The following is a 15,191-nucleotide window of genomic DNA, read 5'->3' as shown; positions in this document are numbered from 1 at the left end:
GCATACTGATGTAAAAGTAATTGGTCATAAATGGTGGTGTAGGTATTTTGTTTGTGAATTATTTCTCAAAATTATTTGGTGGATATATTTTTCAGGGCACAGATCAATTTATCTTACTCCGGAAATGGCCTTGACACATTTGGATTGGTTTCAGACATTTTGGAGGAGCCAAATATTCCAGACCCTGTTACAGACTGGTAAGTTTGTGCAGAAGCCCTGTTAAATATTATAGAGAGATAGTTGTGCATGTTCTTCAAAGTAGTCATGTTGACTTCCTCTGGAACTTGACTGAAGGCTGCATTCTGGGATATGGATTGGAAACATGTAGACTTTGATGTATTTTTACAGATAATTGTAATATTTTAGTTGTAGCATATGTAGAATGATGGGTATTGTTATTAATTGTGGTCTTTGTTATAGGAATTCTTTGTCCAGACTCCTTCCTCCCACGTGGACACCTGACTTTGGTAACAATGGTGACTATTCAGGATATTCTCTCAAGAATTCTGTTGAAGATTTTTCAAACTTCATTGAAACACAGAATTTCAGTCAAGAACACTTTCAGATATCACCTGATATAGAGAACTTGCAAAGTGCATTTGATGATCTTAGATTGGTAGAGTCTTGGCTTTCTCCTTCAGACCATTCTAATCAGCTACCTGACAATATTTTCAAAAGCACTTACCTGGATAATTCAGCTTTTAAAACCAATTCAGTTATTCAACCAAAAGGATTCCCTTTGCAGAATGAAGAATTCAATCAAAGTGAGACTAATTATGAGAAAATGAAATTAAATAATGATTTTGAAAAGAACTGTTCTGATCTTAACTCTTATTTTCTAAGTAGATATAAAGATAGGGCTAGTATTCAAAAGGAATCCTGGAAACCTGATAGAGCAAATGAGAAGATAATGAAAATTAATATCCAGGAACAAATGAAATGCTCCAATGATTTGGGCAGTCTGACTGCTGATCCATATATATTTCATGAAAATCATTTGCTTCCTAAAATAAATGAAGGTATGATACCTTCTCAGCAAATACAGCCATCTATTCCACCTCCCCTATGCTTTGTCAACCAGCCATTTCCTGAAGAAAATTTGTCAGCAGTAGTCGACAGGAAATCCCAGGAAACCAGCTTACTGAATGACCCCAGTAACTTCAGCTTTATGGGCAACTTTGAAGATCATGGATGCCAGTTTCCCAGAAATTCCAAAGCAGTTCCCTTGAAGCCCCTTGACTATGATTTGTCTATAAATACTGCTTTACAGAATGGAAACTGTCAGTCATTCTTCAGGGAGCATATTTGGGTGGATGGTCACATGTTAAGTCCAGTTCCGGTGGAAAATTCTGCGTTTGTGAAGCCATTGGCATCAGGCTGTCAGCCTTCTTCTGGAGTTTCAGTCTTGTCTTGTGGCTCTGCCATGCACCAGTCTTTGATTTCTCCTTCATACTACCAGCAGATACCACCAGTACCCTTCAGGAAGGAAGGGAAGTTACAAATGCCAAATGGTGTCCATAATGGTCTGAGGTTTCCAAATTCTGACACTGAAAATCGGAAACCAAATATACAAACGGGATGTTTCCCCCTTAATCCAGTGGCTTCCAAGGGTCATCATTATTGCAAAATTCCTGCCCATTTGTCATCCACCTGCCTGTTGCAGCAGAATGCTGCTAGTGAACACTCTGATAGATACAGAGTCCGCAAAAAACAGAGTCTAGATGATAGGAAAGGTAGGAAGAACTTGATTCCCCAACCTAGTTACGTAGGTCAGAACCGTCAGCAGTTTAACATTTTCCAAAAGAAACAAGAAAAGAATAATGTGAACGTGTCAGATTTCATCAATCCTTCTTTCCTTCCTGCCTTCCCTTTTGTGTCAGAGCTAAAACAAAACCCTAATTTTACCCCATTTAACCCTTCTCCCTTTATGCCAACAACTAATTTTAGTTTCCCGCCATCAGCATTTCCTCTTTCAGAGCTTGTTGACATTTTCCATGATGGTGGCCTTACCAATTTGAATCCCTTCGTTAGCGATTTGTTTTGTAGGGAAGTAAAACCACCATACTTTGCCTTTCCACCACCTTTTAACAAATACCGACTGCCAAGAAACCGGAGTGGACCTGCTAATGAACTTCATACCCAGCTGGAAGAGTGCTGTGAACAATGGCGAGCTCTAGAAAAAGAACGGAAAAAGGTAATAGTGGCTTTCACAGTGATAGATGTGAGTTCAGTCTGGCTGTGCACAAATTGGAGCATTTCACATCCTGCATCTGCTGCCTAGCTGCACAGCTAATGTGGAAATAGAGCAGAGGCGGTGCCAAGTAGAGTTTCCCAGAATCAAGCTATATTTGCTGAGGTTGTGTGTGTGTGTGTGTGTCTGGCATATTCTTTGCATTTTTCCGTTTCCATGACAGTTAACATATTGTGATCGATACTAGACAAATCTTATCATCTGTATCTAGTTGTATGAGATAAAATGTATGGTCACAAATGTGTGTCTATAGACATAGCTCTCTGTATCTTACATGTGTATGATTTTTTTCCTCTCCAGATCTCACACTTCTTATGTGTTATATTTCCTTAGACTGAGGCAGATCTTGCGAGAAACTTTCCAGGAAAGAGGGTCTCCAGTTCAAATAACACTCCTGTTTCGCGACTTCCTGCCAACCCTTCCCGAGTGGATCGCTTAATTATGGATCAGTTAAAGGAACAAGCCAGAGTGAGTGTATATGTTGATATTGATCAAGTATGTTTTGGAGTAGTTGTTAGGTATGTTGAGTTTAAAATACGTGTGGCTTATAACTAACTAAATGTATACGTATTTCTTTTAAGGTTTTGACCTTACTGAGAAAGATGGAAAAGCTTCGTGGTAGCCCTGTCCATGAGAATATATCCATCACTCTGGAACGCCACTTAGAAGCCATTCGTGCTACTCAAGCCAAGCGTAAAGATGAGCTTGTTAATGCTGCTAATCCCCCACACCAAAGAATTCGCTGTAATAAGGAGAAAGGCAGGTCTAATCTCTTAGGGGAGTGAGCTGGGCTTGGGATTTTGTCCATTTCGGGGACTCCCAGTACAGATCTGCATTTTAGAGTCTTCGAGAGTTACCTGGGGCACCTTTGAGTGAACGAAGCGAATAGGAAGCCGATTGGATTGCTTCTACGTAATTGTTTTTTGACGGTCCCGTATCCAGGCTTTATTTTCTAAAAGAGTGGCTCATTATTGAACAGTAGCTGCAGAATTGGGGGGAGGGGATCCTAGAGAAAAATACTTGAGATGGGGTCACAAAGTCGGACACAGCCGAACAAGCGCAGGCAGCTTCCAAGGGAAGACTCCCTCTGCCCAGGCGGATGGGGAGGGGGCGGGGCAGGGCACTGACAGGTTCTGTGGGGGGCTAGTAGTACTTGAGCCCAGCTCTCCCCTGTATTTGAATATTGAACACGTTGGATCATTTCACAGGTAGCTACATAGTGGACATGGAAATGGGGAAAACCCAATGGAGTGTGGGATAGATGAGTATTTCCCAGCGTCAAACTATATTTGCTACTATTTATTTTTTTAAAAATTATCTAATCTGATACTTAACTTCATCGATGTTGATTCTTTTTCATTAGATTGAGGCGGGTCTTTTAAGACGCTTTCCAGGAGAGAGGGTCTGTAGCTCAGTCTGGTTCCCTGATTTTTTTGAAAGACAGAATCACACAGCGTTTCAAGAAGGTGGGAAAATAGAAGAGGAAGAGATCGAGAGTGAAGCTTACAGCAAAATGAGTGTTTCAAAGGACACAGTAGAACTAGCTTGTAAAAAGGGGACCAGGGTAGGATTGGGGGAGGGGTCGGGCCAAGTTAGCTAGGCATGAGAAAACAGGAGGAGTTCTTGGGGTAAGGGGCTTGTCGCTAGGGTTGTAGTTTTGGGTAATCAGCATGTGGGAGGGCATCAGGAAGCCGAAAGGTTGGCTAAAGAGAGATGTTTTGGCCACAGGGGAAGGAGAAGTTCCCCCCTCCCACATACCTGTTCCATTTCTGTCAATGATACCACTGTTACTCCAGGTTCAAAAATATAAACTTTAGCAGTCATCATCTCAAAAATATTTATTGGCTCCCCACTGCTTACAGAATAAATAAAAGTGGAGTTTTTAAGCTTAGCACTCCAGGCCCTCTGTGATCTTTTACAATCTACTTCGTTCACGTTATCTTCTACCATGAGCCTGCCTGATCGCTCTGCGTTGGAGAAATTAGGCAGCTCTACCCTAGCCACAGTATAAGTTCTTTCCTCACTGCTGTCGCCTCCTAGCCTATGGTCCCTGCCCCTTCTCTGGCCTGTCCTACATGTATGGTTGTCACTGCTTTCATTATGTCATCTCCCCTGCCCAAGGACCTACAGTGGGTCCCCCTTTGTCTGATTTATTAGGTCTCAAACTCCAGTGCCTGTTTTTAAGATCCTTCATCGTCTCATCCACCTCTTCAGTGATATTCTTCACTTCTTCCCAGCACTGCCCCCCCATTTCCTCCATCTTCATTCTTATATGTCTTTGTGCAGGTTGTTTCCCTACCTGGAATCCTCTTTTCTCTCCCACTTCTTACTTAAATCCACCTCGGCTTGAAGGCCCAGCTTAAATAACTTCTTCCACCAAGCTTTCTTCAAGTATCCTGTCTTAAGTTAATCTTTCCCTTTTCCAAATTTATATTGTACTTAGTCCTACAGACTTTACTAGTCTTTAATTTCCCTGTGTTAATTTTGTCTCTTTAATTAGATTTAAAGTTTTATGAGGGCAGAAACTAAAAATATTGTGTGTGTGTGTGTGTGTGTGTGTGTGTGTGTGTGTGTGTGTGTGAATGAATGAGTTGGGGGGGAGAGGCAGACACTGTGTCCATTCTCTATGATATATATCCTGTTTTCCACCTAGGATTTACAACATGGCAAAAATGTGATAAGAAAGTACTGATTTGTATTCTTGCTTTGAGCAACTGTATGGCTTATCTCTGGGCCTATGGTTCTGATTGGCAACATCTTTTTTGTCATAGATGTCCTGGCTCTGGCATTAGTCATTAAAGAGCTTGCCTTTGCAACACGGAAGACACGGACTGCTTTATGGTGTGCATTGCAGATGACTTTGCCCAAAACTTGCTTCCGCCTGCCTGTGAAACAGGAAGAGATTGAAAGGGTATTACAAGAACTGTGTCCCCAAAATGCTAGTACCCAGGAAAAAATAATTGTGGAGCATGAAAGTCATGGAATAGAAAAAGGAAGCCGAGAGCACCAAGTAGATTCTTGAATCATTGTTTAAAAATATTGGGGGCAAAAGCACTTTTTTCTGATTATAAGCGTTTCCAGGTTTTCAAAAAAAAATTTAAAAATAATTGATGGATGAAATTTGGTTACTGTGATTTCAGAATGCATATTTCTAAAGAGTGATGTGGAATTTTTTATGATATTGCAGTGTGTTCTCTGTGAAATATTGGATCACTTAGGAAGATGGAAATAGCTGAATATTTCTTTGGTTCTTTAGAATCCAAAATTAACTTCTGTACTTTCAACCGTGAGCTGGGGAAAGGATAAATAACCTTTGTAACTGACAAATGATGGCAAAGTATCTAAAGAGTAAATTTTCCCTAAAATGTCTGCAAAGGGTACATTGAAGTTTTTAAAAGGTTCTTAAAATCATTTGGGTGCCAAAGTAATTTGAGTTTTTAAAGGTATTTTTGCTATACTAGAGCCGGAAATTGAAAAATCTTATTTTTCCAAATTGGTTAATTATTTAAGCTATAGTGACTTCATTTGAGAAAATGTTTCATGTGGTCATGTGGTCAGTTCAGGATTTTCAGCTGGGATAATGATCATAGCTGAATTCCTATTTTACTGGTCCCCGAGGAAACAGAGGGACTGAAAGGTTTTTATAATTTAAGTAGCTTGTTAAAGTTACCATTAATAGGTGAATTAAAGTACACTCAGGATTTGAAATCACATTTACTAATTCCTTACAATGGCTTTTAAGTAACTGTTTAACTTAGTATGCACTTAATCAAAAGCATGGCCATATGTATTAGTTTTTGGTACTATAATTTCTTAAACATTCCATATTTATTTAATGTTTATTTAATATTTTATTTTAATAATATGATATAGTGGTTTGTTTCCCTCCCCTCCCCCTTTTTTGGTTAAACTTTCCTAATCAGATTTAATGATTTACTCAGGAAATAGATTGTTATATGCATCTATATAATGTTACTGTGTACATATATACACATATACACACAGGGGTATATGTGGGGGGTATGTGTGTATGTACCTAGGCGTGTATGTATGTATATATGTGGTGTCTCTAAAGTCTTAGTGTTATTTAGAACCTTAACATTGCGTTAAGACCTTGGGGACACTCTGTGTATAGATGAACACATGTATTAAGTATGTGTTGTTTCGGGTGGGGAGAGATAGTCGCAAAATATTTACACGAAGTTAACTCTGCTAGGTTACCAAAGTTGTTTAACTGATTTGTTTTAGCATGAGAAGTCATATATCCTAACTAGTCCCTGTGCTGTGGCTTAGACAATCAAAGTGCTGTGTGTTATTGTGAATATGCAGGGTGAGAAAGAAGTCTTGTCTACTTATACTATTTAGGACTTTTTTTTAATGCTTTAACAATCATGTCTTAATATTTTATTTTCAAAATTCATCAAAAACTAAGTCATTTTCATAGCGGTTAGAACATTGGTGAGATTTGGTGGTAGACCCTGCAGTTTTTTTTAAAGTTTGAAAAGGAATTATGTTAACATGTGGAAAGATTGAATAATTACTGTAAGTGAAAGTTCTTCATAGGTCTTTGTAAATTGGACACTCTATGGATCAATGCAATATTTTTTCCATGTGCTTTGACAAATAGTATAGTTTTGGATTTGTAAATGTTTCCAGACCAGATGCTCGGTGTTTTTAGTAGCATTACCACTGCTGAATGTAATCAATCTTGCAGAATAGTTATTTGTGGGCCAGGGGAATATAAAATTCATCATGACTTAGAATACAACTTCAAAATGGTCTTTGAAGTTAAAAACGATCTTTACAGGTATTTCTGAGCATAAATATAAGTAGTTTTTCAACCTTGGTCCAAATTTTTTTAAAATGATGTTGAAGAGAAATATTCTAACGTCGTCTTCATAGGTTTCTGTGTGTGTCTTTTGTGTGTGTATGTGTGCAGCTTATTTGCACTATTTAAATAATTTCAGAAAGTGACTCATGACACAAATGAACTATTAAGTATTCAGTGTTTACAGCATTTTACTTTGGGATGGAATCAGTCTTGAATACATAGCTAGAAAATCAGAAATTAAAAGCAATGATTTTCATTTCTGTCCTAAATGTTGTTTACAGGATAATTGTAGTCAAAGGAGACATTTTGTGGTAGTGAATGTATGAGCAAATTAGGACTTAATTATATTTGTGATAATTGTCGAAGGGATGTGGTCTTAATATCTTTATAATATGGTTAATGTGCCTTTGTAGTCTAATTTTTTAAATAAATAAGCGCATTCTTGCTCCCACTTTCTACTGCTATTTAAAAATACATTTAAAGAGATTATAGTGTATTTGCTTTGAATTATAACAATGAGCAGATTGGCGTTGCACCCTCATTATATCTGGTTATAAGCTCTTTAACCAAAAGGCAAGACTCATAGACACAACGGAACTTCAGTCAGCTCTTGCCATATTGCCTCTGTGTGCAAAGGTGGTGAATATGCATGGTTAATGGATATCCGGTAACATTTTGAAACTATAATGTACTTAAGAATCTTGAAGTTAGTGACTGATCTTTGGTATGCAGTGACCCTCTTTTGGGGTGCTGCTAACTGTAGTATGGTCTTTCTAACTCATTAGTACTCAATTAGCAATAAACTAGCATAGAATACAATTTACTCTGGTTTTTCACTGTATAGATAAATGTTTGTGTTTGTATATTAGGAAGCAGTGTGGAAAAAGAAACAAGGAGTTATACACTCAGCAGTTCTTGTCTTTAAGAGTAAATTGAACTGAAACTCAGCATGTTCTGAATTCTAGTAAATGAAAAGATGATTCACTTAAACTGAAAGGTTTTCTTGGGAATATCTTTGCTGCACTCCATCTTCCTCCTGCATTTTGAGGATTGCCATTTACACGTAACAGGAGTTGTAAGAAAGTCGTTTTAGTTACCTTCTTTAAAAACAGATTTCTGGTGCTTTGACTTTAGAAACTGAGGTCGAATTTTCTTACGCGTTTTTATAAGTTAGAAATGAAATAGGGGCAGCTAGGTGGTGCAGTGGATAGAGCTCCGGCCTTGGAGTCAGAAGGACCTGAGTTCAAATCCAGCCTCCAACACTTACTAGCTGTGTGACCCTGGGCAAGTCACTTAACCCAGATTGCCTCACCAAAAACAAATAAATAAATAAATGTCCAAGATATTCTTACGGTGACTAATCATAAATTTAAAGGTTGAACCTCTTTGGAACAAAAGCACTGATAAATCTGTCATAAAGCCAGTCTAGCAATAATACCAGGAACTATGCCTGGCTGTTTGCTTCAGGTTTATTTTAATGCCGAGGTCTGTGATTTCATTAGTCTGGAGCCTTCCTCCAGTAAGACTGTTCACTACCCTTCCTTGCCTTGGGAAAGACTTTTGTTAATTTCTCTGGCCAAAAAATTCATCCACTGTTGATCCACACTGGGATAAGGAGACTGCACGTAGGAAACCTGAGCCGTATCCCTGTGCCTGTGCCCATGAGCACCTACCAGAGCTGCTGTGGTGCTGGTTGGTGCCACCTTACGGAACCCAGGTGCACCTCTGCTCCCTGAGGAGGCCTTGGAGCACAGGAAACATTAACGAAGGTGGAATGCCTCAGTGGGAATGAAACTCATAAAGGCATGAAGCAGAATATCTACTTCTTGGAGAGATGCCTGTGATGGAAGAAATTGGATTCACAAAGCCACACATACATCTGTAATTAAGTAGTAACAGTATGTATCTGTCTTGGGATGTGAAATCCTTGGCTTCCAGCCTGGTGGAGTGGAAAGAGGACCCAGAGACTTCAGTCACTCAGCCCCTGATCCAGTAGCACACATTGAAGAAGACTTTCAGTGTTGGCTGTCAGAGAAACTTTAAGGAAAAAATGAGGCTTCTCCCAATTTGGGAATGTATTTCTTTCTATAACTGGTCTTTTCAATGGTAAGGCTTTTTGGCTTTTTCCCTCTTGGGCAGCAGTTCTTAAGGTATGATCTGGGGGTCCCAACACGTTCAGAGGGCCCAGAAGGTCTCTTTTCATCATATGTCCCAAGACATTTTAATTATTACTCTGGTTAATATCAGTAGATAAAACCCACTTAAACAGAAGCTGTTTGGGATCTCTGATTGTTTTGAAGAGTGGGACAGGTGTCCTGATGCCCAGAGTGTTTGAGAACCGCTGCTGGAGGGCTTGACCAGTGTCACCTAGATGCTTTGAATGATTGTTAGGGCTGGAGGGGGTCGTCTAGTCCTGGCCCCTCACTTTACAGAGGGAGAAAATGAGGCCTAGAGAGCCTGAAAGACTTCCCCAAATCATCTGCTCATGAGAAGCAGAGACCCAGAGAGGTGGTCTGACCTTCAGATTCAGCCTTTCCTCGGCCCAGCGCTTCCTGCTCTTGACCTGTTCTTGTCCTGATTTCTGTCCGTTTTACCTGGAGACCATGGCAGCCTTGGGCTTGTTATGATCTCAGTGTGCCAGTTGGCCTCCGGGCAGCTCTTTCAGTCCCAGGTGTCAGCATTTGGTCTTTTACAATCAACAGGTCAATCAACAGGCATTTCTCAAATGCTTATTATAAGTACTAGGTGCTGGGGAAAGAAATTGTCAAAAGGGAACCATCCCTACCTGCAAGCAGCTTATTCTCCAGTGAGGAGACATATATGTGTATGTGTTTGTGTACCGCTAGCTATCTATGTAAATGGTATGTGTGTATGTATGTGTTATAGAAGGGGAGGAGAAAAATCTGTCCACAAAGTTGCGGTGTAATCGTCACATTCCCTCTCCCCCTTCCCTCCACAGGTAATGACTTAAAAGCTGGCTTGGACCGGCAGCATTGCTCTTCAGCTCCTGGCTTGGGGCTTGAATAGACGTGCCTGGCTGTATACCAGTGACCCCGTGGAGAGTGAGAGAGTTTGTGTGGGTGTGGTGTAAGCATTAAAAGCAGAGAATAGAGCAGGAATGGTGTAGTTGTTAAGAGAGCTGGAAGGCAGGAAGACCTGGGTTTAAATCCTGCCTGTGACACGCACTGGCTGTATGGTCCTGGGCAAGTCCCTTCATTTCTTGGTGGTGGAGACGGCTCTCTGAGAAGGGGCTCCTCCTTGGGGATGCTGACGATTGCCCACTCTGCCTTAGAGACAGAAAGCAAACCAAAAAAAGGTCAAAAAAGAACAGAAAGCCAAGTTTCTTTGTGCTCTTTGGGATCGGTAAATTGGGAGCTGCTTTAACAATAATAGATGGAAACTTGGCACCAAGGCTTCTTCCTATTGGAAAGTTGGCATTTGGGGTGTTTTGAGAGGTGGGAAAGGGTTTTAGAGGTTACCTTGGCTGGATTCGCTTCATTTTGTTTGCTGAACAAGCATCTAAAAGCCATGCATGCCCTAGCTTTGGGGCTGGAAGAGCCATCAGAGACATTCTAGTCCAGCCCCTCATTTTCTGGATGATGAGCTGAAGTTCTAGAAGCTGTCACTCACCCAAGCTTACATCAGGGTAGTTAGTATGTAGCTGACCCAGGCTTTAAACCCAGAGCTTCTGAGTCCAAATCATGTTTATTAAGTTATATATTATGAGAGAAACAGATCTGTGTGAGGAGATAAAAGGAAAAAAAGTTGTACTGTATAGATTTTAATTTCTAGTGGTCTCTTTATGCACATTAATAACTGAATGACTATCCCCACAACCTTCTCCTTCCTCCTCCCACCAAAAAAAAAATCAGGCTATTTCTGGGTTATATGGGAAGAAAATATTGCTTTTATTTTTATAGCAAATATAAAAATTAGATTTATGGTGTGTAGCTTTAATAAGTTATTTGTCATGAATATTTTACAACTTTTTGCTTAATCTTATTTGCTCCAAATAGATTTTACATCACTCCTGAAAAATATTTTGTAGCATATTTTGAAACTGAATGTTTACTTTGCACTAATGGAAACGTGGAAGTATTTAATACAAAAATAAGGTATAAAACTTGTCATCATCTCTGTGTTTTTTTTTCATGGAACAACCTTAAGAATGTTATTGAAATTTGAAATAAAAAAATCTTACTACTTCTACCTCTTACCAAGGAAGTTCTCATGCTATACCAAAATTACACTCTATTCAAATTACTCTAGGGGTTGTTAAATCAACATCCTTTTGGAATGATGTTAATATGTTACTTTGACTGTTGTATTCTGTGGCCTTGGTTGGATGCATCCTTTTCCATTTGGAACCTTTCATCTTAACTAATGAAGCCTTATTTTAAAAAATATTAACCTAGTATGACATAGCATGTGCTCTATAATGTTATGTTTCTGTAAGTGACAGGCTTGAGAAGATCCTGTAATTAAAGATGGGTCAGTGTCATCTTAGCATATTTTTGTGTTGATAACTTTTCAGATTTAATTTTGTTCCGTAACTGTCTGTGCCTAGCTAATGCAGCTATTTTTTGGGTCCATTTGATTTTGATGTTTGATACCTGTTTATTGGTTATCTGCTATTGTTTCTTACAAGATTATTTGGAAGTATTTATCACAGAAATTATCTGTTCCTGTTAACTTGGCAATCCTATATTAAAGTATTCCATATCATTAAATTGCTTTGATTTTTTTTTTTATTGAAAATAGAATAATATATAAAATAAGGAAAATCAAGAGAATAAATACAATTTAAAGACAATAATATCTGTCTTTTAGGCATCTTTCTTTTCCTCCGATTCATTTTAAAAATACCTTCATTTTGAAAACATTTAGGCATGATTATGATTTTGAGGGAAGGATTTTTAAGGGTTTTATAGTTGATGTTTCACAAATCAATGGTATTTGTGGTCTCATTGATAGAAAGTATTCCCTTCACCTCTGCAGGTCATAACCTCTTTGCCCTCTCATCGTGGGTGATTCTTGTCCATATATTCCCATAAATTTCTTGTAGAAGATCCATACAATGCACTGGAAGTGTTCCTGCATTTTTAAGAAAAAAGAGAAATTGTATATATCTGTGTAGTTCTTGGGTTATCCGTCTGTTAGGTCCTCTTTCTATTCTAATCTTTAACTATATCTTATGCTGTTTTTGCCCACAGACTTTAGTTGGTAACATTCTGGAACTCACCTCACCTGCAGGTCTCTCCAGGGCCTTTTGATTCTTCTGAGATTGTGGTTATGAATAATTTAGTTTTCAGAAAATTTTGGCTGTTTTAGACCTGACTGGTCTTCACTGGTTTACCCCTGTCCTCTACATTCTTAGTGCACTTATTGTGCACAATTTAACACTTATACCATGTGTCACTGAATAATCATCTCATCCTGTTTTTTCAGTCCAAAAATTGGTTTATAACCTTTCGTCACATAATTTTTGCATGGTATAATTCTGTTCATCACACCTCTTAAAAGGTAAACAGAAGCAGCAGTGTATTCACCAGCGGCATATGAATACACATTTATCTCTGGAGCATTCCAAGCCAAGAGCCCAATCCTGAGCACTCAAGCATTGTCAGTATATTTCCGAAAGCTGATTGGTGTGGTTTGTTTAGAACGCTGCAGTACTGACAGTTGTCACTCAACCCAGTGAAGAGCTGTAAGTGCAAGGGGAGTGGGCAGGCAGGTAGGGCTGCCATGTCTAAGTCATGTGATATAGTAAGACTTGCATCCTCCGATACTATCTAAACTGTACCGCTTGTTTGCTAGCAATACGGTTTAGTAATGAGTGATTTTTAAGTAATACTGGCACAATTTTTTTTAAAGCTTCACATAATGGTTACAGCCCGCTCTTTTGCAAAAAAAAAAAATTGGCATAAAATCTGACAATTGTGCAGTGAAATAAGGTATGTGTGGCCTTCTATTCTGTAATCTCCCCAACTAGGCTATAAAGTCCCTAAGAAGTACAAAGCATTTTTACACTTGTATTCTCCACATTGCAGGGAGGGAGAGAAGTATTCAATAAATACCTGTTTATAAGTTCATTGATGACTATTTGTAAAGGTACCTGAAATTATGACCCTTTTTAATACAAACTAGCAAAGGAAATAGTCTTGGGACTTTATTTTAGATACTTTTCTTCTTGAGAAAGGGTAGTTTAAGAATCATGCCCCAAAGAATGGGAGTGAGCGTTTTAATCAGCATTTAGTCTTATTTGTCAAACCAGAGGTGGAGAAGCAAGTGAGCTTTTGTAGCTAACAAAATGCAGGTTAATCTATATTATCCATTCTCATCAGTAGCGATAGTGGTGATTAACAAAGGGTTTTTTTTTATGCACCTACTATGTGCCAGTCACAGAGCTAAGGCTACTGGGGATTCAAAGAAAGGCAAAAAACACTAACCCTGCTCTTATGTGGACTCACATTCTAATGTGAGGGAGACACATGCAAAAAATTTTCCATTTTAAGACGTGTAATGTTAATGGAAAATAATCTCAGAAGAATGACAATATCAGTGTGTGTGTGTAGGAGAAATATGAGGTAAAGCATCTTGTAGCAGAAAGGATTTTAGCTGAGTTATAAAGGAAGCTAATAGGTGACTGAGGAGAGAGAACATTTCAAACGTAGGGGACAGCCAGTGAAAGTTCATGGAGTTGGGGGAGAGAATGTTGGGTAAGATGACTAGAAGGGTAAGAAGGCAGGTTGTGAAGGACTTCAGAAGCAGCATCTCATATTTTACTTGGAGGTGATAGGGAGCCATTGGAGTCTAAGTGGTGGAGGAGTGGGTATCCTAAAATCTTTTTGGTGGCCGAGTAGAGAATGAAGTGACTGGTATGAGGAGAGATTTGAGGCAAGGAGGCCAAGTAGAAGGCTATTGTCATAGTCCGAGGGTGAAGCGATGGGGGTCTGTACCAGGGTGGTAACTGTGTGAGCGCATAGAATAAGATGGGAGTTGTGAAGATAGAAAAAAATTTGATGAAATTGTATATGAAGACTGAGAGTAAGAAGTCAAAGGTGACATTGAGGTGGGAGCATCATAGAGCCCTTGACAATAACTGGAAATTTAGGAAGAAGGGAGGATTTTAGGGTGAAAGAGTCCCTTTTTGGACATGGTAAGATAGAGATGGCCATCTGTTTATATATCATATATACACGTCTTTGTCAATATCCAGTTGTCCAAGGGACTGTTGGTGATGTGGGACTAGAGCTCAGGAGAGAGGCTAGAGCTAGATACTGTAAGAAACTCTGAGAATCATCTGCCTAGAGACAATTGAATTTATGAGATGTCATGCAACATGTTAGAGAAACCACTGTAGTATCCAGGTTGGGAAGAACAGCTGGACTCAACCAGTTGCTTTGTTCCGGAGGCAAAGTGATTTTGAATGCACTCAGGGATTTCATTTTTAAGCTGTGTGAAGATGAGGAAGATCTTTAAAAAATGGAAAATGTCACTGATGCTACCACCAATTTATAAAAAAAGTCAATGGGAAGCATCAGTTACTGAGCCCTATGTCTACTTTTTCTTTTTTGACATTTTATTTTTATTATGTCTATTTTTTCATCTCTTGAAAATGTTGAAGAATTATCTGTTCATGGCAACAAGGGTAACATTGATGAAAGTATGAGATGGGTGTAGGCTGGCTTTCTCAATCACCTGCAACATCTGACCAAAATCTAATATCCCACACACTGCAGAGCAAAGTGTAACCTCAGAGGCTGTCCTCAAAGTCTCTTCATGTCTTTTCATGGGCCAAAATGCTTTTGTGACTTATGCGACCACAGAGGTAAATTCCTGCCTATCCTACTGAGTATCCACGTGTCCTCATCTTAATTTCTAAAAGGATAGGGTGTGGTTCACCACATTCAATTTAGGAAGGTTTAGAACTTGTTCAGGTTAGAAACTATAGTCTGTAAAAGTTGGGATTTTTCTTTGGGGGGGTGGCATGAGAGAGTCTTTCTTGCCCTTATTAAATATGTGATATAAAGATGTAAATCCATGACTTCTGAAACTTAACAGTTTCCTAATAGGGTAAGATGTGCAAATAATCAAGTGAGTCTGTGA

At 39.0% G+C, this 15,191-nt stretch overlaps 1 protein-coding gene across 1 annotated transcript in view; it reads left to right on the top strand.

Annotated features, from left to right (window-relative positions):
• The window catches only part of LOC110217096 (meiosis-specific coiled-coil domain-containing protein MEIOC-like), a 33,882-nt gene extending 22,070 nt beyond the window's left edge, over nucleotides 1-11,812 (top strand). Inside the window, exons 4-8 of the mRNA XM_078152437.1 lie at nucleotides 96-197; nucleotides 421-2,194; nucleotides 2,585-2,719; nucleotides 2,833-3,010; nucleotides 5,023-11,812. Of these exons, the coding sequence (XP_078008563.1) occupies nucleotides 96-197; nucleotides 421-2,194; nucleotides 2,585-2,719; nucleotides 2,833-3,010; nucleotides 5,023-5,273 (2,440 nt within the window). The 3' untranslated portion in view covers nucleotides 5,274-11,812. The remainder of the gene's footprint in view (nucleotides 1-95; nucleotides 198-420; nucleotides 2,195-2,584; nucleotides 2,720-2,832; nucleotides 3,011-5,022) is intronic.
• Nucleotides 11,813-15,191: the final 3,379 nt, after the last annotated feature.

The sequence above is a fragment of the Phascolarctos cinereus genome, unplaced genomic scaffold (assembly GCF_003287225.1).
Source record: "Phascolarctos cinereus isolate Bilbo 61053 unplaced genomic scaffold, phaCin_HiC Scaffold_4;HRSCAF=312, whole genome shotgun sequence".
NCBI lineage: Eukaryota > Metazoa > Chordata > Mammalia > Diprotodontia > Phascolarctidae > Phascolarctos > Phascolarctos cinereus.
This window is presented reverse-complemented; position numbering and strand designations above follow the sequence as displayed.